The sequence below is a fragment of the Protopterus annectens genome, chromosome 3.part0, assembly GCF_019279795.1.
Source record: "Protopterus annectens isolate FY-2018-M chromosome 3.part0, PAN1.0, whole genome shotgun sequence".
NCBI classification, from domain to species: Eukaryota; Metazoa; Chordata; order Ceratodontiformes; family Protopteridae; genus Protopterus; species Protopterus annectens.
In genome coordinates, this window is record NC_056731.1 from 992,150,080 (window position 1) to 992,177,370 (window position 27,291).

The 27,291-nt window shown below is 38.6% G+C and overlaps 1 protein-coding gene across 1 annotated transcript in view; it reads left to right on the top strand.

Moving 5' to 3' along the window:
* Nucleotides 1–27,291, top strand: part of BRS3 (bombesin receptor subtype 3) — a 68,176-nt gene that overhangs the window by 25,684 nt on the left and 15,201 nt on the right. The window contains exon 2 of the mRNA XM_044065287.1: nt 4,243–4,594. Within this exon, the coding sequence (XP_043921222.1) occupies nt 4,243–4,594 (352 nt within the window). The remainder of the gene's footprint in view (nt 1–4,242; nt 4,595–27,291) is intronic.

The following is a 27,291-nucleotide window of genomic DNA, read 5'->3' on the forward strand; positions in this document are numbered from 1 at the left end:
AAAATATTTCACACTGTACCACTTAAATAGGCAAGGACAGGAAATCAAAGAATGTGGCTACCCCCACACTTGTAATTACTAGCAAATAATAAAATTCAGCAAACACTGACTAACGTCCAGTTCAGTTAATATTCCTGCAACACAGTTAAAATCAATTTAAATACTGTATTTTTTTTAAAAAAAGTGCAGATAAAGGTACTTAAATTCTCTTAAAGGTCCAGTTGAATACAGCTAGTTCTTAGCCGGCCAAAGCTGAGGTTTTTAAGCAGAAAATATTTCACACTGTACCACTTAAATAGGCAAGGACAGGAAATCAAAGAATGTAGCTACCCCCACATCTGTAATTACTAGCAAATAATAAAATTCAGCAAACACTGACTAACTTCCAGTTCAGTTAATATTCCTGCAACACAGTTAAAATCAATTTAAATACTGTATTTTTTTTAAAAAAATTGCAGATAAAGGTACTTAAATTCTCTTATGCGTCCACTTGAATACAGCTAGTTCTTAGCCGGACAAAGCTGAGGTTTTTAAGCAGAAAATATTTCACACTGTACCACTTAAATAGGCAAGGACAGGAAATCAAAGAATATGGCTACCCCCACATGTGTAATTACTAGCAAATAATAAAATTCAGCAAACACTGACTAACTTCCAGTTCAGTTAATATTCCTGCAACACGGTTAAAATCAATTTAAATATTGTATTTTTTTTTAAAAAAGTGCAGATAAAGGTACTTAAATTCTCTTATACGTCCAGTTGAATACAGCTAGTTCTTAGCCGGCCAAAGCTGAGGTTTTTAAGCAGAAAATATTTCACACTGTACTACTTAAATAGGCAAGGACAGGAAATCAAAGAATGTGGCTACCCCCACACCTGTAATTACTAGCAAATAATAAAATTCAGCAAACACTGACTAACTTCCAGTTCAGTTAATATTCCTGCAACACAGTTAAAATCAATTTAAATACTGTATTTTTTTTAAAAAAAGTGCAGATAAAGGTACTTAAATTCTCTTATACGCCCAGTTGAATACAGCTAGTTCTTAGCCGGCCAAAGCTGAGGTTTTTAAGCCTGGTCGACACCCCCGCAGGAGGTGAAAATATCCTGGACCTGGTACTATCCAACATGAATAGCCACTGTAGCACCCCTACAGTGTCATCCACCTTGGTAAGATCCAAAAATAAAGTGATCACTTTTGAAGTCACCATCTCCCCTGACCCCCCCCCCCCCTTATCAGGGTAAAAAAAAAAAACTTTTCCAGAGCTGACTACAATTGCCTCACAGCAGGTAGAAGCAGCTTCATAGCCAACATCACTTCAGTTGAAACAAGCACTAATTTCCAAGCCTACACCAAAAAAAATTATGAGCACCTACATAGCTGTATGGACTCAGCAAAACCTGACAGGACCAAATCATCTTCTTCAAGGAAGAGTAAACCTGTCTGATGGACAGCAGCAATAAACAAACTCTATAATAAAAGGAATAAATTGCTGTCCAAGACTAAGAAGGAGCAGGTGCCAAGTTGGAAGCAATCTCTCCTTTGAACAAGCAAATAAGGTCACTGGTGAAATCCTCTAAGGCTAACTTTGAGTCCAAATTGACCACATCCACTAAGGACAATCACAAGGTTTTCTTCACATATGTCTGCAATCTCAACGGTATCACCAAAATCTTCTGCTCTGAACTGGTGATCAAGAACACCATATACACAAATGCTGTAGATATAGCCAATCTGCTGGCAGACAGGTTCAGTGAAAACTTCACTCCCCTGCCCCCCCCCCCATCAGTAAACCAGGACATCCCCAGCACCTGCCTTCCTCCCCTAAACACCAGGAAGCAGGTCTTTAATGCTCTCTCAAAGGCAAAAAATACAATCTCCATGGGACCTGACAACATCCCTGGCTGCATCCTACATGAGCTCAGGCATGAACCCTCAGCTCCATTAGACACCCTATTCAACCAAAGCCTGAGCACTGGCTTCATCCCAGCTGATTGAAGGACAACCACTGTCATCCCTCTATATAAAGGTGGAGCGTCCACTGACCCAGGCAATCATATGTCAATCAGCCTAACTAGCCTGATCTGCAAGGCCATGGAATGCATTATCATGGACCTTATAAACAAGGACATTGGAAACCTCCAAATGCTTGACCCCACATAGTTTGGTTTTGTCAAAGGGAGATCATGCCTATTAAACTTGGTCACCAAAGCTACGGATGAGGGAAAGATGGTGCACACCACTTACCTTGACCTAGCCAAAGCCTTCAACACTATTACCCACTCAGGCATAATCTACTCTCCCAGCTAGGCATCAACCCATATGTTACCAGATGGGTAGCTAACTGGCTCACTGATAGAACCCACTCAGTCAAAATAGGGGAAGCCATCTCTAGCAATAGACCCATAACGACTTGTTTACCCCAAGGATTGGTCTTGGGGCCTCTATTGTTTGGGATATATTTTTCTGAGCTGCAAGCCAAAACCAGTGGTCTGTGGCTGACCAGGTTTGCAGATGACTGCAAGCTGGGTGCTGTCTTAAATTCCCCTAGTGATGTGAACATCCTCCAAGAGGGCCTTACCAAACTAATGACTTGTGCCAGGAGCATGACCTCAATCTGAATGCCAAGAAATGCATCATTATCCCCTTTGGGGAAAATGGCATCCCCACTAATTATCACATTAATAACAATGTACTAAGCACGCAAGCAGTCATGAGGGACTTGGACACCCAGGTTGACCTGACTTTTGACCACCACATTGCTTCCATTGTATGGAAGGCTTTCTACAGCTCACCTCATAAATAAGGTTATTTCATCCAGGAACAAGGAGGTCATAACATTCCTGTATTCGTCCCTTATCAGACCCATTATTGAGTACAATGCCCCCTTCAGCATGTACCTTGCCAAGCACATGCAGCAGCTGGAGAGACCACAGAGGTTCCTGACCAGGAAAATCCAGGGTCTCAAACACCTGTCCTATACAGATAGGCTAAAAGCCTTGTCCCTCTACTCAGTCTCATACAGACTGCTCAGAGTTGACCTGTGTCTGGCAAACAAGGCCATCTCAGATCCAGCCTTGATGGAGTTGCTGCATATCCATAAGTCAAAATCCACTGGGGCAACCCGCATGCAAGGCCTCAACCTGGTCTATGAAATTAATAGAAGCTGTTGATGGGATAGATGTGTGACTCCCCCATTTATGGAATAGACTCCCTCTCCATGTTAAGCAGACTACCTCTCTAGCCGTCTTTAAGAGGAACCTGGATGACTGAATGGGAAACAGAAAATACACCCCTGGGATCCCACCTGTGTCCCTGCTGGACAGGGGAAACATGTGCTGACATTCTAGGAACATGGGTGAAATTCTTGGCTAGGCTTATAAGGGCCACTGGGCCAATAGCCTAGTATCATCCTATGAACACATGAACCTATGAACCAGGCTGACAATTATTGTACCCCTTTGGAATGACACAAGTAGCTAAGCCAATTGCTAAAGTCGATCATTTTCTGCTGGTATTGTGGCATCACCCATATGGATTATGACTGAGTCATACTGGTACTTAAGTATAAGTGATCTGAGTACTTGTATGATCTGGTGGATCTGGCCCCTGTCAGTAAACTAATTGTAACCTTCACCTTATCCACCTAAGAGTGAGATCAGTGTGTCTAACAATGGAGTCTCCTATGGAAAGAATTTTGGGCTGTGGAATGTTTCACCTTATGGGTTTGGTAGTTTAGACACAATGAGATGTCGCTTTATGTTTTATGACGGGCATTGTATTGTTTGGGTGTATGTGGAGTTTCTGAGAACTGTGCCTGAGAGACCTTTGAGATTTGGGTAAGTTACATGTGAGCACCTCTGCATATGTGGGTCTATGTGTTTGGTCCTTTGTCGGTGCGGCATCTGTTTCAGGGAAGACAGACATAAAGCTATTACACTGGGTGAATATCTACATATTTTTGTTCACAATGTAGAATCTTGTCGAGGACTGATTGTCCTGGATTTTGCAATAATACACATTAAATATATAAATTGTATATATGACACTGGACTCATATCTATAAATCTGAAGTTCATATGTAGTCTTTAACCTTCACTTTACTCTTTAAGAGCAATTACTCTTAAATAATTGAATTCATTAAGCTATGATTGTATTGTTAAGAGTTCTATTGCACTTCTTCATTTACCTGCAAAAAACACATGCAAAACTAACTTTCTTTTTTCTGATATCTGTTTTAGATATCAAGCAGTTGTGAGGCCCATGGACTTGCAGACCCCTGATGCACTTTTCAGAACATGCTGTAAAGCTGTTTGTATTTGGCTTGCATCGGTACTCTTTGCTGCTCCAGAGGCGGTATATTCAGATTTATATTTGTTCACAAACTCAGAAAGTAACGTGACCTTTGAATCCTGCGCCCCATACCCTGCTTCTGAAAAACTACTTCAAGAGGTCCATTCTGTTCTATGCTTTTTAGTGTTCTATATTATCCCACTATCTGTTATTTCTGTTTACTACCTTCTCATTGCTAAGACACTGCAAACAAGTGCATACAACATACCTGGTGAAGAACATTCTCATGTCCGCAGACAGGTAAGTGTTCCAAAGTAACAGGTGTATTATTTCATATATAGATTGAAAGGAGTTATGTCATTTGCATCCTGTAATGCATTGCAAGTGTATATGCATTTAGATAGCCCACAGAAAATATTCATACATTCACTTGCTACTTGCTTTTAATCACCTCCCTAAAGGAAAGAAATGTGCTTGTTACTCCAAACTGTCTATATGTATTGAAATTACCTTTGCCATTCTGGCCAGGTCATGGTTGGAAAGGGTCCATGAAAGGTCAGTTCACTAAGCCTGTTAATTAAATTAATCTTGTAGAAATGTTTCACATAAATGCAACAGCAGACAGGCAGACAGTTTTACTACAGAGTAGGAAAATGTTTAAACATTATTTAGGTATTTTACTTCCCATTTTATGAGTTTTCGCTGTGTACTGACTGTTCATGTGTTTGCAAAGAAACCAAAGAATTGACACCAGCGGTGAAATGTAACTTTTACAGAGCATTCACAAAAATGGTGTCATCACTGCAGGAAATGTAGGTCTGTACTAGTGAGTCATTTTATTAACTGTTCTCAACTAAAGTAATTCTTATCATTGACAGTAAAAAGCTTAGCAAGTAAAACTTTCCCAAACCTTTTGAAATCATTTTTTTCAATAATTTATGGTCATAATGTGACACAAAATACTGTTTTAGCAGGTAGCTTCTGAGCGCAGTCATTGACATTCTACACAATGTTTGCTAATCTCAGCCACATTTAAATTCAGCCAGGATCCTTTATTCTGCACTCACTCTATTGTGCTAAAGTGAAACAACTCGCCTGACGCACATAAGGTCATGTCCTTCCTGCATGTATATTAACACACAACACTTCAGAGTATTCCATCTTCGTTATTTTGATTTTCTTGTACATGACAGTAATAGAACTTAGCACCCATGAAATGAATACATGGAGAGATTACCTTGCTTCAGAATTCATAGCTCTCAAATTTATTCACTCAAAAATCAGAGACAAAATCAAAACTAATGAGGGGACAAAGGCCCAAGAACATGGAACATTTTTTAAATATTACTATAGTTTACCTACAAAGTTAAAGGACAACAGGTTTTGCATCAATGTCCATTTCCTGGTCAATAAGAAGTATGAAACTGTAATGTCTGGCATTGCTGACTGACTGTAATCTTCAGTGATTTTTCAACAAAATGAAAAAAAAATCTTACTTGGAACAGGGTAAAAATATGAGGTGAAATCAGAAATGATCTGCCAAATCAGGGACACCTGAGATGTATTCTTCAGATTAAAGCATAGGATGCTACTTGCGTAAACCTGGTTCCTTCAACTGCAGGATCCCAACATTAAGTTTATATAACACAGGGCAGTACATGTCAAAGTCTGATTCCATTGTAAAGTCGAGTAAAGCTACATTTTAGCTAAAACATTTTCGAGATGGTATCGCTATTAACATCCATACATGTTAACACAGGGCTTATGATGACGTTAAAATCATTTCTCCCAGCTCTTGTACTAGGCAAGCACTACTTAAATCTTAAATAAATATTCACAGAAATGCATATTCTACTTGCCAATGTCAGGTAACCCTCAGAAATACCTCAGAACCTCTAGATGAGGAAATTAGAGGCATAGCCCCAGAAAATCAGGAAGATCTGTCTCGAGTCAGGGATATCTAATTAACATAAATGCAAACGTTGACAGACACAATGCTCCTAATAATTTCTTATGAATAAAAGCCTTCAAAGAACAGCCAACACTCTGCACAGTATCAGCATCCTAACTTCCCAGTTGTTATCTATGCCTGCACTACATAGTGTCAGTTCAGAGAAAACTTAGTTTGTGAAAAGTTCGACAGATCATCCTAGTTTACTTTCAACTTTTCTTGTAGGTATTCCAACCTCAGAGATGGTATACATAAGTAAGGGGGTATGGGTAATAGGTATACCAACCTCAGAGATGGTATACATAAGTAAGGGGGTATGGGTAATAGGTATACCAATCTCAGAGATGGTATACATAAGTAAGGGGGTATGGGTAATAGGTATTCCAACCTCATAGATGGTATACATAATTAAGGGATGGTAAGGATCACAAGTCCCCATAAGAAGACTGAGAAGGTTTGCTGCCCTGGGGAAATAAGACAGGTTAACATGTCAGATTTTTGCATTTACTGAGTATAGTGTAACACTTATTTTTTCATTGTAAGATTGACAGACGTGGCATACAGTACAGAGTTAATGCACAACAAGTGAATATGGCAAATTCCTACAATATATATATATATATATATATATATATATATATATATATATATACACACATACACACAAAACAGCAACTCAGCATAAAAGTGTGTTAATGCAATCCAGAGAAAATGAGACTGTGGGCCAACACTGATGTAGCACAGAGTTACAGCACTGATTCAGGGTCCAGGAGCTATAGCAAGTGATCTGCTAATGTAGCAGACAGCTAAAGCTAACAGTGTAAGATAGCAAGTGATCTGCCAATGTACCAGGGAGCTAAAGCTAACAGTGTAAGATAGCAAGTGAGCTGCATGTTTAGCAGGCAGCTAAAGCTAACAGTGTAAGATAGCGAGTGATCTTCCAGTGTAGCAGGCAGCTAAAGTTAGCAGTGTAAGATAGCAAGTAATCTGCCAATGTAGCAGGCAGCTAAAGCTAACAGTGTAAGAATAAGAGAGCCCAATGATCACAGCAGCCGCTGAACACAAAGAGGTCCACTCACCCACACATAAACTTATAAAAAGAAATCTAATTATAATTAGATGTAGATAAGTATACAGATGTGTGTACATATGCATGCACACAGCCATAATACAAACAAAACAGCACAAGCAGACAAATGCCAGCCATTAAGTGTTGCCTTCCCTGACAGTACACACAGCTCTTCTACAGCAACCCAACAATCAAGTGTAGGAGGACATCCTGCAACACAGCCTAATAGCACTGTGGTATGTACATGGATGGTGATGCCATAAAGGGGAATTTACCTGCCATGTTTGGAACTGAACACCAGATCCCAGAATGCAGCCCTTTCCTCTAAAATTGTAGCTCTCTCAACAAATTCATGAAATGACAGGCTTCAGCAAAGAAAAAAAAGCAATTTATCCAACCAAGCTCTATAAAAAAACACTTACCAAAATACATAAACATTAACCATGGTAAATACGTGGCATATCCCTGATTACCCCATAACATATTTCACCAAGAATAAAGCCTTAATGAGATGTAAATAAAAACTGATATGTATAAACGGGTAAATTGCCCAGGCCAGAAATTCATTTACTGGCTGAGAACACTTCATTTAGGTTAAGTCCTTTCATCTGAACTTCTCAGAAAAACTACTGGATAAGACAATGCTTAACCTAAAGATATTGTCATCCATAAGTTATTGGGTATTTTCAGTTTTATTTAATATCCTTCATTTATTTATTTTTCGTAAGACCACTGATTCCACCTCATTAGGGCTCACTGCCTGAAACTGTACAGGACACACAGAAAAGCGCTATATATGAATGTTAAGTGAGTGGTTGTGTATCTATCCATATATATATTTATATGCATCTACACATGTGTGTGAGCACATGCACAGACATACACACACACACACACACACACACACACACACACACACACACACACACACACACATCCATATAGTCCGTGTGTGTGTGTGTGTGTGTGTGTGTGTGTGTGTGTGTGTGTGTGTGTGTGTGTATATATATATATATATATATATATATATATATATATATATATATATATATATATATATATATATATATATGGTTTACTATCATAAATTGAAAATCAGAACAAAGCGTGTCTGAATTTTCGAATTTATACATCGGAAATGAACATTTCCGTATGTCCCTAATGTCGAAAACAGCTGTGTATTGTCGGAAATGTCGCTTGCGACATTTCCGACAATACACAGCACTCCCACCCGTCCCGTAACTCCCTACCTAATTAGCCTAAACACACATTTATTCAGGGGGGCAAGCCCCCCTGCAACCCCCCCAACTTAATATTCCAACTCCAAGATCGCACTACAGTGAGGAAAGGGATGTATTTCCCTAACCGCACTGTACCGCGATCCCCTCACATGAGCGAACGTTATAATTGCGAATGCACAGTCCATTCACAATGATAACGTTTGCTCACATCACCTGCCAACCTATGAAGTATTCGAACATCTGTTGTTCGAATACTTCATAGCCGTGCAATTACACATCGGTATTGTGATAGTAAACCTATATATATATATATATATATATATATATATATATATATATATATATATATATATATATATATATATATATATATATATATATATATATAAATAATATATATATATATATATATCAATAATATATTTATATAAATATGTATATATATGTATAAATATATATATATTTATATAAAATATATATATATATATATATATATATATATATATATATATATATATATATATAGATACATACATATATATCCTGACATGCTGAACAAAAAAGTCTGAAAATCCAGGAGAAGAGCAAATATCGAACATGGGTCTTCTCCTTTAAACTTCTTTTTTCCCAAGGGAGGTAAGCACCCCTGCATCTCCCAATGTTGGGGGGCAAGCCCGACCCCAAACTTATATATACCACCTCTGAGATCATCACACCCAAGAAAAAAGGGAATATTCCAAGAAATGTCAGTCTCGGACTTGATGTATGTAAGTCCACATTTCTGGCAATTCAGTCTCTATATTATAGCACTCACTCATGTGAATCCCAATATTTCAAATGGTTACTTATATGTACCTTTTTCTTTTGGCTGTTCCCATTAGGGGTTGCCACAGCGGATCATCTGTTTCCATTTTTTGCTGTCCTCTGCATCTTGCTCTGTCACACCAACCACCTGCATATCTTCTCTCACCACATCCATAAACCTTATCTTAGGCCCTCCTCTTTTCCTCTTACCTGGCAGCTTCATCCTTAGCATCCTTTTCCCAGTATACCCAGCATCCCTCCTCAGCACATGTCCAAACCAATGTAATCTTGCCTCTCTGGCTTTGTCTCCAAACCATCCAACCTGTGCTGACCCTCTCATATACTTATTCCTAATCCTGTCTACCCTCGTCATACCCAGTGCAAATCTTAATATCTTTAACTCTGCCACATCCAGCTCTGACCCCTGCCTTTTTGTTGATGCCACTGTCTCCAACCCATATAACATAGCTGGTCTCACTACCCTCTTGTAGACCTTCCCTTTCACTCTTACTGGTACTCGTCTGTCACAAATCACTCCTGACACTCTTCTCCACCCACTCCATTCTGCCTGTACTCTCTTCTTCACCTCTCTTCCACACTCGCCACTACTCTGAACTGTTGATCCCAAGTATTTAAACTCATCCGCCTTCATCAACTCTACTCCCTGCATCCTCACCATTCCTCTATCCTCCCTCTCATTCACACGCATATATTCTGTCTTAGTCCTGCTGACCATCATTCCTCTCCTCTCTAGAGCATATCTCAACCTCTCCAGGGTCTCCTCAACCTGTTCCCTACTCTCACTACATATCACAATGTCATCTGCAAACATCATAGTCCACGGGGACTCTGGCCTGATCTTGTCTGTCAACCTGTCCATCACCACTGCAAATAGGAAAGGGCTCAGAGCTGATACTTGATGTAATCCCACCTCCACCTTAAAGATATCTGTCACTCCCACTGCAGATTTCACCGCTGATACACTACCCTTGTACATATCCTGTACCACTCTTACATACTTCTCTGCCACTCCCAACTTACTCATACAATACCACAACTCCTCTCTAGGCAACCTGTCATATGCTTTCTCTAAGTCCATAAAGACACAATGCAACTCCTTCTGACCTTCTCTGTACTTCTCCATCAACACTCTCAGAGTAAACATCGCATCTGTAGTGCTCTTTCCTGGCAAGAAACCATGCTGCTGATCACTAATCACCACCTCCCTTCTTAACCTAGCTTCTACTACTCTTTCCCATAATTTCATGCTGTGTCTGATCAATTTTATCCCTCTGTAGTTACTACAGCTCTGCACATCACCCTTATTCTTAAAAATCGGTACGAAAACACTTTTTCTCCACTCCTCAGGCATCCTCTCACTTTTCAAGATTTCATTAAACAATCTGGTTAAAAATTGCACTGCCATTTCTCTTAAACACCTCCAAGCTTCCACAGGTATGTCATCTGGACCAACAGCTTTTCCATTCTTCATCCTCTGCATAGCTATCCTTACTTCCTCCTTGCTAATCCATTGCATTTCCTGATTCACTATCCCCACATCATCTAACCTTCTCTCTCTCTCATTTTCTTCATTCTTCAGCCCCTCAAAGTACTCTTTCCATCTGTTCAACACACTCTCCACGCTTGCGAGTACGTTTCCCTCATTATCCTTTATCACCCTTACCTGCTGGACATCTTTCCTAGCTCAGTCCCTATGTAGATATATATATATATATATATATATATATATATATATATATATATATATATATATATATATATAGATATATATATATATATATATATATATATATATATATATATATGGATCTAGGACATTTCACCGAAAGCACATTTCACCGAAACTCAAATGACCGAACACAAATCACCGAAAACACAATTCACCGAAACACATTTCACCGGAAGTCGTATATGGCCTTGTCCCCATTGTAGTGCGACCCTGGAGTTAGTATATATAGTAGGGGGGTCTGGGGTGCACTGCCTCCCACATGAGTGGTGTGGTAGGCGTAGCCCCCCACATATTTTAAGTATATATCATGTTTGGATAAGAGTAATATATTGCAATTGCAAGTATGCATGTATATAGTTCAAAACATTTAAAATATGTGGGAGGCTATGTCCCCCACACCCCCCTACTATATATACTAACTCCAGGGTCGCACTACAGTGGGGACAAGGCCATATACAACTTTCGGTAAAATGTGTTTCAGTGAACTGTGTTTTCGGTGAATTGAGCTTTCGGTGAAAAGTGCACACTAATTTGAGTTTCGGTGAAATGTGCTTTCGGTGAAATGTCCTAGATCCATATATATATATATATATATATATATATATATATATACTTATCTATATATATATATCTATATATATATATATATATATATATATATATATATATATAGCAAAAACCTTTAAAAGAGACTTAATAACAAAAAAATAAACAACTTCAAATGACCATGCTGAAAAAATAAACGGACTGACAAAACATAGTGTGGACTGTATGAACTTTGAAATGTTTGCATTTTTTGTGCTCGAGTAGGTTGATATTTTTGTAGGGGATGTTAAATCTTGCCTGAAAGTAAGAGAATTAAAATGGCAACTTTTACTCAATGCAGAAACTTCCCCAGGCATTAATGATAATCTTAATATTAAATGTGCATTGAGATGGTTCACATAACCACTCCCCTAGTCATGTTTCTGTTCTTCCTGATAGGTTGCTTACAATTTTATGGTTGCAGACACCATTTTCTTTTATTCATCCTTTGTTTATCGACACTATAAAATTGAAGATGAGGGTATTTTTGTGCATATGTTTCTGATGAAGCCCAGATACTAATAAAAGGACGAAAGCGCTAAAACTTCTAGTCCTAGTTCGTTTATTTTTTCAGCATGGTCATTTGAAGTTTTTTAAATATATATATCTATATATATATATATATATATATATATATATATATATATATATAAACATATACATGGATAATATTAAGCAGTGCACTAACTACTTTAAATCAATGAAGATTTAATAAAAACTACAGCCTATCTTTCTCCTTAACTTATTCCTCTCAGCTTTCCCTTCTTAATATACTACTCCCTGTACCCTAACATCTCTTATCTTTTGTCTTACTTTACTTTTTTCCTTTGTCTTTCTAATACTTCTTTCAAAGCATTGTGTAGATATACTAAATGTATGTTACACTTTATCAATTACTTTTCATCCTGTTATGTAAACATCCTGACAATATTTTCATCACTATAAAATTATCTGCATGTATTCTGATTTGCTTCCTCCTGAATAATTCTGTCAAAGTACCTCTTGTGTATTTCTTGCAGCTTTTCTTTCCAGGACTCTGCTGAAAAGGGGCAGCTCTTGCTCAGTCAGACAATCCTGGTAAACAGAAATATATATATATATATATATATATATATATATATATATATATATATATATATATATATATATATATATAAATATATATATATATATATATATTTGTACATTGGGGGGTGTGGGGGGCATGCCAATAGTTTTTACATTTCATCGTGGAACTCATAAACAAAGACATTGGTAATCTCCAAACTCTGGACCCTACTCGGTTTGGATTTGTAAAAGGCAGATTATGTCTCCTAAACCTGATTGACTTCTTTGAAGCAGTCACCAAAGCCATAGATGAGGGTAAAATGGTTCACACAGCTTATCTAGATCTCGTCAAGGCTTTCGACACCATCCCCCACTCTGGAATTATAGATAAGCTCACTAAACTAGGTATAAATCCCTATGTCACAAGATGGGTTGCCAGCTGGCTCACGGACAGAACCCACACTGTGAAAGTAGCGGATTCCAAATCCGACATCAGACCAGTGACAAGTGGAGTACCACAGGGTTCAGTCCTGGGTTCTCTCCTGTTTAGTATCTACTTCTCTGAAGTGCAGGCCAACACAGAAGGTCTTTGGCTAACAAAGTTTGCAGATGACTGCAAACTAGGAGCCATAATCGAAACTCCTAACGATGTAGACAAACTACAAAAGGGTCTCACTGAGACAGATACTTGGTGTCAAAGCCATGGCCTGAAGCTCAATGCCAAAAAGTGTATTGTCATCCCCTTTGGTAGAAACTCTGTACCCATGAACTACCACATAGCTGGTAGTCTACTTAATGCCGAAAATGTGATAAGAGACCTTGGGACACAGGTGGACAGTAGTCTCTCCTTTGATAATCACATCACCACAGTGGTCAGGAAATCCTTCTACATGGCTCATCTCATCACAAAAGGATTCTCATCCAGAAAAAAAGAGGTCATTGTTCCCCTCTACTCATCACTCATTAGACCCATTATAGAGTACAACGCCCCTTTTAGTATGTACCTCACAAGACATCTACAACAACTGGAAAGACCACAGAAATACCTCACAAAGAGGATTACTGGCCTCAAACAGATGCCCTCTGCAGACCGTCTCAAAAAACTACAGCTTTACTCCATCGCATATCGCCTACTCAGGGGCGATCTCTGCCTAACATACAAAGCTATGTCAAGCCCAGAGCTGTTGGACATGCTCCACTTGAAGAAATCCCAATCCCTCCGAGCTACACGCTCTAGGGACCTTAACCTTGTCACCACAATAAACAGAACATGCTGGAGGGATAGATTCCTGTCCCAGAGACTTCCCATAGTCTGGAACAGACTACCTATCTATGTCAAACAGAGCTCCTCATTAGCACTCTTCAAGAAAAATCTTGATGATTGGATGGGAAATGGGAAATTCACCCCGGGGATCACTTCTGTGGCTCTGCTCGACAGGGGCACAGGAAAATAATTTTCTTGGGTGGCAAAAGCCAGGGTACATTTTTTGGCTAGGCTTGTATGGGCCCTAGGGCCGATAGCCTAGTACCTACCTATGAACCTATAAAGATATGTATATCAATGCATTTCTAATGGATATACCTTCTTATAATAGTGAATACATTAAAATTATTGTAGGGGTCTGTGCCCCCCACACACACCCTTATTTAATATTCTCACTCCAGGGTTGCACTGCAGTGGGGCAGGAGCTATATTCCATTTTCGACCAAATGAACTTCGACCAAGTGAGCTTTCAGTCAAGTGAGCTTTCAGTGAAGTGCAATGCCTGGTATCATTTTCGAATAAGTGTAATTCGACCTAATGTATGGAATCCATATATATATATATATATATATATATATATATATATATATACACATATATATAGGGGTCCTATTTGTTTTGTCGGCTCATCGAACCGTACTTTTTCGAAATTACTTCAACTAAAGTGCATTTTGTCAAAAATGCACTTTTGCTAAAGAAAACAAACAAAAAAACATGCCGTTGGCATGTAGCATTAGTTGTACATCAACGTATACTGTTCTTATACTGTGTATAATACTGTGTAGTGTGTTATTTTTTTTTTTTATTTAGTTTTTATTTTTTTATTCCGCAAAAATGCATTTTCGACGGAATGCACTTTTGCAGAAGTGAGTTCAACAAAATACGGTTTGATGAACTGTACTTTCAATTTAACAATGTAGACCCATATATATATATATATATATATATATATATATATATATATATATATATATATATATATATATATATATATATCACACACACACAAACACACACACGCACACATTGTGATGTCTTGAGGCATCTTCTAGTCAGAAATTAGGGAATTCTTCCAAAATAGTACAGATTTTCTTTCATTTTTTTCATTTTACTGCATGAAGCACATATATTATAAATTCTTGTCATTCATAAAACGCACAAAGGATGCATTTGTAAATTAAATAATGATTTTACCATAGTAAAATTGTCACTGCACTATATATATAATACAATGACATGAATAGATCATGTTGGAGAGACAGATATGTGTCCCAGAGATTGCACCACCTCTGCAATAGGCTTCCTAGTCACATGAAGCAGAGGCCTTTCCTGACCATCTTCAAGTGCAATCTAGATCAATGGATGGGAAATTGCATATTCACTCCTGAGGTGGCACCTCATGTCTCTTATGGACAAAGACAGTCTGTATAAATAGTCAAAATCCTTCTTGCTGACCCTTGTTATCTTTCCCCTAGGGATAGAAAATTGGGTAAAATCTGGGTAAAACTGGCTAGACTTGTAAGAGCTTTTAATCCATTAGCCTAGTAATCTCCTGTGAACCTATGACCCTATTTAATAACCCCTCAAATGCTTTTATACATATATTAGTCAGATTTAAGTGTCAAATAGTTCATTTAAGTTCATGAACTCACGGTTCTCCTCAGTCTCATTTATGCTGAGCACCCAAGCTTTCCTTACCTATGGCTCTGGCCTTGATACAGGCTATATTGCTTCACAGAGTCATAGATTCATCAACTGTTACTAAGCTAATGACCTGGTGAGCCTTTCTAAGCCTAGTCAAGTTTTCTCAAAAGAATAATGGTGTCCTGTATCCAAATAGGACATTGAGAGCCAGGTATTTATAAGCTATCTCTGTGCTAAAAGACATGGGTGCCAGACCTGGTGTAAATTTCCTGTTCCCCATCCACTTGCCTAGGTTGTGCTTAAACTGGGTAATAGATGAACTCAGCTTCACATGGATGGGAAGCCTGCTCCATAGGAAGAGTTGTCTCTGGGACACATATCTATCTCTCCAGCATGCTCTGTTTAAGTCACAGACAAAATTCAGGTCCCTAGACCTTGTATTTCTGGTACTCTTTGACTTACGAATATGTAGGAGATTCATAAGTGTGGGGTTTGTGGATGCTTTGTAAGCCAGGCATCGATCACCCCTCAGCAATCTATAGGTGACTGAGTAGAGGGAAAGGGATTTAAGGCACTTTGCATAAGATGAGTTTGTTATACCATGTATTCTTTTTATAAGGAACCTCTGAGGTTGCTCTAGTTGCTGCATATGCCTGGTCAGGTACATACCAAAGGGAGTACTGTGCTCTATGATTGGTATGATAAAGGTGGAGTACAGTGGGATAATGACCCCTTTGGACCTAGATGCCATACCCTTAGTTATAACTTATGCAACATAAAAGGATTTCTTCACCACTGCGGCTACACGATGGTCAAAGTTAAGGCTACTGTTTATGTGGGTACCCAGGTCCCTGACTATTGGGTCAACTTTTAATGGTGCATTATCACCATGGTAATTAGCTGGGATGGTTGACTTACAATTATGCATTTCTTAGCATTGAATTTAAGACCATAACTTTGACACCATTTGTTAGTCAGAGATAGACCTTCTTAAAGAATGCTGGTGTCTGCGGGGAAGTCGATAATAACCCTCAGCTTGCAAGCATCTGCAAACTTAGTCAGCTATAAACCTTCAGCATTTGCTTCCATTTCAGAGAAATAGATGACAAAAAGGAGCAGGCCTAGTACTGAGCCCTAGGGGACTCTGCTAGTGACTGGCATCTTGGTGGAGTTAGCCTCACCTATTTTGACCTCCTGGGTTCTATCAGTGAGCCAGTTAGCTATCTAGCAGATGATAAAAGGGTTTATATCTAAATTAATGAGCTTGTCTTCAGACTGACTGGCCTCTCTGGCCCTGGCCAGGCCCTTGTCTGGGTATCAGGCTCCTAGCTGTATAACTTTCTTGGACAGGCCCTTGTTTGTGTAAAAGGCTACCAAATGTATAGCTTCCATATTCCAGATACCCTCTGTAATCCATCTAAACTTTGAGGCAAACACCTCTGTTGCTTTCAGATTAAATATTCTTTTACAGCATTACTCCCGCACATAGGGTTAATTTGGCTCCAGCTACAGGTAATCTTCTAGCTCCTTCTAGGTCCACCTGCTAGGCTGTATAAAAAGATATATAAAGTCTAGGAAATAAGAAATGATGAAATCATTATGTGTAAGTTAAACTACACCTAAACCAGACAATGGAATAATACTATGGAAAACTTTTATGAAAACTGTAGTGAGTAAACTGGAAATAGAGCACTGAAAATTTACCAAGAGCATCCATGGATGTGAAAGTTCCAAAAGATTAAAATAACTGCCCTTTTGCAGTGTTTCATACATAAATTTAAGAGTAGTCCTTACCCAGGTATATAGAGCATTTAGATACAACTTACTCTGGGAATGTTTAAGGTTATCAAGGGGTAGTACAGAATCATCAGACAACCTGTGTAGGAGATTATATAGGAATGAGAGATGTACTAATTGGTTCTCTGAGAGAAAAGATTATGCTAGGAATATGCTACCAAATTATATTTAAGTGCCACAAGTTTAAATGTTTTTGAAAAATACTTGGTCACTTATTATGGGGATAACTGTTATGGTATATTGGCAGGCTAGAAGACATTATTGCCTGTGCCTGAAATATTTGTATGTATGTATGCATGCATGTATGTATGTATGTATGCATGCATGAATCTATGGACCATTTTATTGACTAGCAGGTCCTCCAAACCCACTGTATCATATAAACTCCAAAACATACTCACAGGGCTGGATTACATCATTAGCCTGCTAACTTCCAGCATGGCTGGCCAACTGATGTGGCAGTATAATCTGGATATGGTTAGATCACTGAATTCCAAGAGCACCCTGGGGTATGGGTGCCATAACTACATGTGTCTTTCTCCTATCTATCTGTGACATCCCTCCTCTGGGCCAATAATCAAGGAATCTCAAATCTCACTACTGACACTGGTGAGAGATGTTCACTTGAGCAAAAATAGATACACACAGTATTTCCAGATGCACCGCTATGCACCAAGCACAATTTCCCTTAAGAGCACACAGGGAACACACTCCCAACCCGGGGTTGATTTTACTCTCTCTAAATGCAGGCCCCAAATAAGTCTCCACCTTTCTCTCTGCAGAAACCAGTCCTCTCTATCCCTGTTCCAAGTAGCTGACGCATACATTCTTCAAGATTTGATTTTCACACACACAGACACCTGGAAAAGGCTGGCACAGATCTACCAGCTATGCCCCCCTCCAACCAGATTCACTGCCACCAGCCAGCTACTTTAAAGCTCTTACAAGTGTACCCGATTATACTGCATGAAATTAATGCTAATACAAATGGTAGTGTTTGACCAATGAAGCAAGTCTTTCAGGAGTGGCCACAGTGTCACCAAATAAATATAAGTACTCTCAAAGATTAAAATATTCTCTAAAAGATGAGCCACAATGAAAAGTTTAAATATATTTAATAATAATAAAAGAGCACGAAAATACTAAATCTCTATTTGCAATAAACACCAGAGTTTCAAGCACAGGAAATATTAAATGGATAGATTCACATAGATACAGAAAAACAGTACCTAACTAATCTCACTATATGTTCCTGACTGATCTAAAGAATTACTGTCCCCTAGTTCACTTACTAGAGCAAGGCAAGATGAAGTGGGTGAATGGTCTTCCTTCTTTGCCAGGTTTTAAAAACAAACTGCCCTGAGACTTCTGTCTCCTCATCTAGTATTAAAACATCATTTCAGTGCTGAAATACAGAGTTACATCACATATATCTGATCATCTGACTCTGGTTCCCAGACTACCTCCTTTTGCTAGAAACTGAACCAGAATTTAGCACATAAGTGTTACCATACACACAGATAGAGCTTTGCTGAGACGTGTTATAGCATCTAGAAGCTATGAAACAATTTCAAAACTTCCATCCTTCCAGGGTAGCAATTAGTTCACCCCCAAAGACAATACAGTGAGATTCCTAATCCTGATTTATGCAGGTATTTCATCTCTGGCTGCAATCAGAACTGTAAGATACAATCTTTATGGCCTAAACCATGCAATCTAATTTCAGACTATTTTTCAAGGTTAGCTAGACTGTGATTAACCTTTTCTCTTCCAATATCCTCTGTTATAATATGTTCATTTCAACATTTGCAATGCAGTCTGACATACAGGTATATTTCTTTTCTGTCCAGCAGGACCCACTGTTGGTACATTTTTAACACAAGCAGCTTTACAAATACATTTTCAACACAAGCATCTGTAGAAATCAGTTTGATATACAAATGACATATAATTCTTTACAAAACTCCAGCTAGCTATGTTGGCATATGTTACACATCCACTGCCCCACTTCTCCTGGTATAGCTGGCAATACCTCACACCACCACATCAGTCACCATCCATTCAACACTGTCTTAACCTTTGCAGTACTTTCTGGATTTTGAAATGCTACAAAGCCAAATATCCTAGATTGTGCAGTTTCCATATTTTGGACAACAGTGACTTTTAAAAGTTATCCATATTTGCCAAACAACTTTTTCAATCTCTGTTTGTCTTTGATACAGGCCAGACATTTAATGAACACTGTTATAGTGTATAACAAATATATTTTCTTGTTTGTCACAAATGGACATATCAACATACTAGTTTCTGTCCTTTGTTTACTTTATACTTGTATTCACTAAGGCTTTTCCTCTTTCACAGACCAGGGTGGAAGGTATTTATGACAACCACTTACACTTCCTTTTCTGGTTTTATTATCTGTAATATCTTTCCTTGCACACTCTAAAAAAAGTTATGCACTTATAATGTTCCATCTGTACTATCCATTTTATTTTTTCCTCAATTGCTGGGTTCGGATCCGATCCTCAGATCTGACTTGGTTGCTTCTTCCAGATCTTAGAACAATTGAACTCTCAAGCTCTTCCCTTTACCCATAATACCCTAATCATCTAACATACCTCAGATCTAGTTTGCTGCCCATAGACCTACATAGTAGTGGAGAATAAGGAAGAAGGAAAACTGAAGCTCAGACAAGGAACAGAGGTTCCTCCAATGCCCTTCAATATTTCCAGAAATAAAGCAAGGAGGAGGTTGGTGGGTGGGAAGTTGAAGAAGAATGAAAATGGGCAACATAAATGGAATGTTACGGTGAGTACATAACTTTTTATCTGATGTTGTTATTTTCATTCATTCCTCAATTGTTGGGACAGAGTCCCCAGCTACCTAAATTCCTGGATGACTCTAAGGAAGGATATTCCTGAGCACAGCTGAGACAAAGGCTGCTCTTCCCCTAGAGACCAGATCCAATTTTGTAAAGAGCAATACACATATGAGGATTAGCCCAGATTGCAGCTGTACAAATTTTATCCAAGGAAGTTCTTCACAAAAAGGCTGAGGAAGTTGCCATATACCTCATGGAATTGGCTTTTAGTGGGTTTGGTAAAGACAAACCCACTTTTTCATAAACAAAGGTAATACAATCAGTCAACCCTTGGGCCAAAGTCACTTTAGAAACTGGTTTGCCTAATTCTGAATCAGAAAAGGAAACAAATAATTGTTTGGATTTTCTCGAATCCTTGGTTCTAAAGGTGGCTATCCAAAAGGTATAACATATATTCTCCTTTGTTTGAAAAATTTGGAAAGAAGACTGGAAGGTTGATAACCTGATTAATATTGGATTCTGACACCACCTTAGTTGAAAAAGAAGGATTTGTCCATAATGAAACCCTGTCTTTGTTAAAAGTTAAATAATGAGGTTTAGAAGACAGAATGTGAAGTTCAGAAACTCTTCTGGCAGAACTAATAGCAGCTAGGAAATCAGATTTCCCAGTCAAAATTTTTAGATCAGACTTAGTTGATGGTTCAAAGGGGGGGGGTGTTGGGTCAAGGCCTGAAGAACATTTAAATCCCAAGGAGGAGTAGGATCCTTTAAAGGAGGCATAAGTAAACAGGTTCCTCTGAGAAAGACTTTGCAAAGCTTGGAGAAAGCTAAGGTAGAGTTATTTACTCTTATATGAAAGTTGGAAATGGCTGCTAATTGTACTCTGACAGTTGAGGAGCTAGACCTTCACTGAAAACTGTAGCTAAAAAGTCAAGAACCTTAGAAATCGGTGTTGAAAAGGAATCTAAATTCTTTCTGTGTGCCCAAAAAACAAATATTTTCTATTCACGTTTGTAAATGTTTCTAGTGGAAGCTTTGTGGGAGGATAACAGAATGTGACAGACAGGGGAGGAAAGCCTGGGTTGTCTAATAATCAACAGAATTGAAGAAACCATGCAATCAGCTTGAAGCCCGAAATGCCCTAATGAATCATGTGTGTCAGTTGAGACAGAAGGTCTGGAGTTGGATCCAGAATTCAGGGTGGGTGTAGAAGATGAAGCCAAAGGACTGGAAACCCAGATCTTATGATGCCAGTAAGGGGCAATAAGGATAAGTGCACACTTCAATCAAGATGCTTTATGGTGAAATTTGGGAATGACAAGTAATGAGGATAGACATAAAGTAGACCGAAGGGCTAATTGTGGAGTAGAGCATCCCTCGTTGACTCCTCCAGTGGGGGGAACAGGGCAAAGCAACTGCTGCACTTGTTGAGGGAAAGGTGAAATGGTCACAGCATGGTTTGCCCTGTCAATGGAAAATTATCTCCACCACATTTATATGTTGAGACACCACTTGTGAGACATCAGAATAGACCTGCTTAACTTGTCTGCAATCATGTTGGACTTCCCTGGGATGTGCATTTCTATGAGAAAGTGATTGGAGGAGATCACCCATTGCCATACTCTCATAGCTTCTTGACAAAGATGGCAAGATCTAGTTCCCCTTGTTTGTTGATATACCACACCATCAATATATTGTCCATCTAAATCACAATAGTCCCTGTTGGGAGAGTTTTTTGAATGGCCTGCAGCACTTGGAGGACAACTCTCATCTCCAGGGCATTTATATGCATGTTGGCCTCTTTGGGAACAATATGTCTTGGACCATTCTTCCCAAGAAGTGCTTCCCCACTCGATCTGAGAGGTGTCCATGGTCACTGTTGCCTTGGGTTGAGGGAAAACAAAGGGACATCCACCAAAGAAGGTAATTCTTGGAAGCTTACATTATCTTGACTTGACTGGACAATGGCTGTTGGAAAATAGACCGCTAAGCTGTGAGTGTCCATTGAAGGATTCTCATATGGAACCTGGCCTGTGGCACAAGGGTGATTACCTCTGACATGGACTCTGATGCTTGGAGTATCAGATGGGCTGAAAGAGAAGAACTCTGAATGACCTTGTTGACTTGGAACTGAATTCTTGTAATCCAAGACAGAGGGAGAGAAGCTATTTGAGTGACTGTATTGAAAAGAGTGCCAATGAATCGAACAGTCTGAGTTAGATTGAGTTGGGATTTGTTGTAATTGACAGATATACCCAGATGAGAGCACAGCTGGAGTAAGAAGTCCCATACTTGAATTAGTTGGTGCCTGGTTGGAGTGGTTAGGAACCAGTTGTCCAGATATGTAAACACTCAGAATCCCCACAGTCTCAAGTGAGCTGCAACTAATGCCACTGGTAAACACCCTGGGGTTGTGGTGAGAACAAAGGGCAGTGCTCTGAATTGGTAATGACTGGCTCCCAGATAGATGTGTAGATATATTCTTGATCATTTGTTCATTTTGATGTGATAGTATACATCTTGAAGATCTATCAAACACATCCAGTCATCTTTGTGCAGAAACGGCAGAATGGACTGAATGTTGACTATCCAAAACTTTGTATGTTGAACCGATTGATTTAATTTGCTGAGATGCAAGATTGGCCTCCAGTCTCCTGTCTTTTCTTGCAGTAAAAAGAATCTTGAATAAGTTCCAGACTCTGTCTGATCTTGAGTGACCTTTTGGATGCTTCTTTTTTCTAGCAGCTTGTTTATTTCTATTGCTGCTGCTTCCCTCTGACTGGAAGGAACATCAGGGATTTTGTTTGATACTAGCAGGGGTGGATGGGAAAATGGTATTATATAACTTCTGGATATTATCCTCCACACCCATGAATCTTTTGTAATTTCTAGCCAAGCACTCTAGTGCAGGGATAGATGTCCCCAGACTGCATCCAGAGATGGATAGTCAGGCCTCCTTTCAGGAGCACAAATAAGATCTCTCAGAGAAAGTATCCCTGGATCCCTGATTCTGCAGACCACCTCTGCTGCAGGGATGGCATCTTCCATTTGAGTCCCACCCTGTGCCCCTGGGGGAACTGTCTCTACATGGATCTTGGAAGGGGCTCTGGTATTTCTTGAACCACATTTGTCTTCTATCTTGTTGGTTCCTAGAAAAGGTCCATTGATGAGTTGAAAAACAATCACCCACAACAGAAAGGGTTTTCCCTTTCTGCTTGCACCTAGAGAGTGTGACTTTCACTTTGGGGCTGAACAAGGAGGTTCCCTCAAAGGGAGCATTGATGAAAGAAGATTTGAAGGGTTCCACAAAATCATATAAGCACATCCAGGCATGTCTCTTAATGAAAATACTTGAGCCCACACCCGTGAGGTACCCTCGGCCACATGGGAGATAAGCCTCATGGACAAATTTGAAATAGACTGAAGGTTAGCAAACTGCAAGGAAATAATGTTCTCTACCTCAGAAGATATGATCCCAGAGTGGAATATGGAAAGTTCTTTGATCAAATCTCTCTGAAGTCTCGTGAAATGTGTCAAATAGTTCAGCAACCTAAGGGTAAAGGTCGCTAAAGCATAGACATGCTTCCAAACCTGTCCAGCACACTAGACTCCCTATTTAGGGGGTGGACAGAGGAACTTTTCTCTGCCAGTTCCTTTCTAGTGACCAGCAGTATGACCATGGCATCAACAGGTACTCCTTTACTTTAGTGTGGTCTAGCTTTAGGTGGTGCCAGGATACTGTCTAGTCTCTTAGGAATTGGCTCACTCCTGTCTGCTTCCTTTCATGCCCATCAAGAGACTAACACTATGACCTCATCAGTGGGTGGAGTCACCCAGGAGGTAGACTAGTCAGTCCCAAAGGCCTGCGGAAAAATTGATTCCTCTTGGGAAGAGTTATTGGGGAACCAACCACCCCTTTTGAAACAACATCAGCTGGTGATCTGGAAGATCCTACCCCTTCATTAAAATCAGTGCCCTCAGTGACAGACTCTTGTGGAGATTCTAAGTGCCTTTTTTCACTCATCCTTTTCTGGGGGACCTCCTCAATGGGGTGCTCTGGAGCGGTATCAGAAGAGATAATGATACCCTGCTGGGTGGCCTGAAGACTGGTTTGGGCTGGCTGTCCCAATGGAATGGATGACTGAGGCTCTGGACACATCAATTGAATGGGATTGGGGAAGTAGGAGCTGAGGAGGCTAGAGAAGTCTGAACTCTAGATACAGAGAAGCCTCTCTCCACTACCTTGAAAGCAGAGTGCCTGGGAGAAGCTTTACAATCCTTTCTAAGAGGTTTATAACAGAGCTCCTTCTTCAGGGATATATTATTCCTGAAAATAAATTTTGGCACCTCACCAACTATATCCTTAATGGCCTCATCAGAATGAAGGATGGGCCAGCTGTTCTTTATAACATCACATATGCTATGTATATTACTACTAAACCTGAGCAAAAAGTGAATGTTAAATATGGTACTTTTCCCTGTAGGTCCTGTAAAGCTTGTATATTAATGTCTTGCTTAAATACGTTTGTTCACCCTGTTACATCTAAGAACTATGTATTCAACTCACATGCTGATTGTATGATTGAGAATTTAGTTTATTTAGCCAACTGCACAGACTGCACAGCATTTTATATAGGAAAGACCAATCAAAAATTGAACGTGTTCTGCAACACCTAGGGGATATTAGGAAGAAAAATTGTTTAAGTGCTTTATATAAACACATTAAAGATAACCAGGGACATTATTTTAAGTTTACAGTAATAGGGATGATTAAGCAAAATGTCAGAGGAGGAGATGTAGTGAATAAAACTGAGCTTCTAGAAATGAAATGGATAGCCATTATGCAGGCACATAGATCACCTGGTTGAAACTTCACTATACCTTTAGAACCATCTCTAAAAGCTAGGCCATTAGCTCATTAATGTGGAATGTTTTTTCATTGGTTCTTTTTTGGTTTTAAAATGGTAGTGAATTTTAGTATGTTGTTAGGATATGAAGAATCACATTTGTGAAAGCGCTAATCCTTGTTTTATTAAAGCTGTGCTTTTTATTGCCTGTTGGACTTATTTTTTGCCTGTTGACACTGGATATTTTACATGCCTGAAGCTTTGGTGGATAGACTGAGTTCTGAGTTTTTGACTATTTTGTTTGTTGCAGTCTACCTATTTATTTCTGGTGCTGATTTATTCTTTGCTAAAAAAAATCTCAGTGCTGTGGAACATTTTGAGGCAATTTCCAGTCTTTTTGGATATAAAATTAAAGAGGAAGTATTTAAGAATATGAATTAAAAATGATTCTGTTATGGCAGCTAAAGATATGTTGGAAGAGACTAAAAAGATAATATAAAAACTGAGAAACTGCAAGCTGTTGTTTATGGATATGGATAGCAACATACAAGTAGTGAAAATGATTTTAGTCCCTTTAGTTTCATATACAGGTCAGATGTATTGTTATCAACCAGAGGAGAAGTTGTGGACAATAATTAGTAATAAAGAGTTGAAGGAATTTATCTAGGAGAGAAAGCGAGCAAGTGGGACAAGCTGATCCTTCCAGTAGAACAAGGTGGTTTAGGATTACCTAATTTGAAGGGATATTTTAGAGCAACACCATTAAGACTGTTATACATAACACAAGCAGAAAGCTACAGTTTGAAATGGAAAGAGATGATGATGAAGCAGGGGAAAATTCAAGAAACAAGGAGAGAGTGGGATGTTGGATGCAGATCCTTAAGGAGAATAACAACAGCCATGGAGAACATTATTATTATTATTATTATTATTATTATTATTATTATTATTATCATTATCATTATTATTATTATTATTATCATTATTATTGTTATTATTGTTATTATTATTATTGTTATTATTATTATTATTATTATTATTACTATTATTATTATTATCATTATCATTATTATTATTATTATTATTATTATCATTATTATTATTATTGTTATTATTATTATTACTATTATTATTATTATTGTTATTATTATTATTACTATTATTATTATTATTATTATTATTATTATTAGTTTCATAAGGTAGCAAAAAGTATTCTAAGAATGAAGTCAACACGAGAACAGAGAAAGACGATTTTGCCATTAGGGATGGCTGCAATTAGTGGCACCAAATATCGGCAAGAGGGGCTAGAATTTACTGGAGAAAACTGGCAAAGGAACCAAGGTATTGGGGATCAAATAACTAGAGAGGGAAAGGTAACAGAATGGGAAGAGGCCACAAAGACATTTGGACTGAGGCTAAAGACTGCTTTTCCTATCAGGAATTTATATCTGAGTATAAGCAAAGAGAAAAGGATAGAGGAATCCTAAGTGTGAAAAAGTGCTCTTGTAGAGTTTTTATTTTAATCTATTACAGATACTGCTGTTGAAAATGGATAATTAGTAGAGCATTTAAAATATTGCATAATAACCATAGGAACCAATCAGTGGAAGTTAGAAAAGGTTGGGAAGAGAGATCGCATAAGCAATTCACAAGGAAAAAATGGGAAGAGATGTGCATGTCTCACAAATATACAACAAAGTCTAGATTTTTTTTAGGATTTTTGCTTGAAAGTGTTTGCATAGGTATTTTATACCTCAAGCAGACTCCAAAGTATTTTTCCTCAGGTAGATGTCAAATGTTGGAGATTTGAGAACATGTGTTTTGGGAGTGTGACAAGCTGACAGACTTTAAAAATCCCCTACAAAGTACTCTGTCAGAAATTTTGGTTGTTCAAATGGGTTTAATTAAGGAAATATTTTTTGAGCTGGGATAGAGGATCTGAACTGCCAAGACGTAGTACGGCCTTGGTTAGTTTGATTCTGGTGCCTGCCAAACAACAATTACTAGTAATGGAAATCGAGGTCTAAACCAGCTGTATTTGAGGTATTGATAACTTTGATAAAGGAACGGGAAGTGTGATTCTTATAAAAGGATATGAGCAAATTATATAGAAAAAAGTTGGAAATTTTGGAAACAATACATTCAAAATAATGTTTTGGAGGAGGAATGAGGTTTAA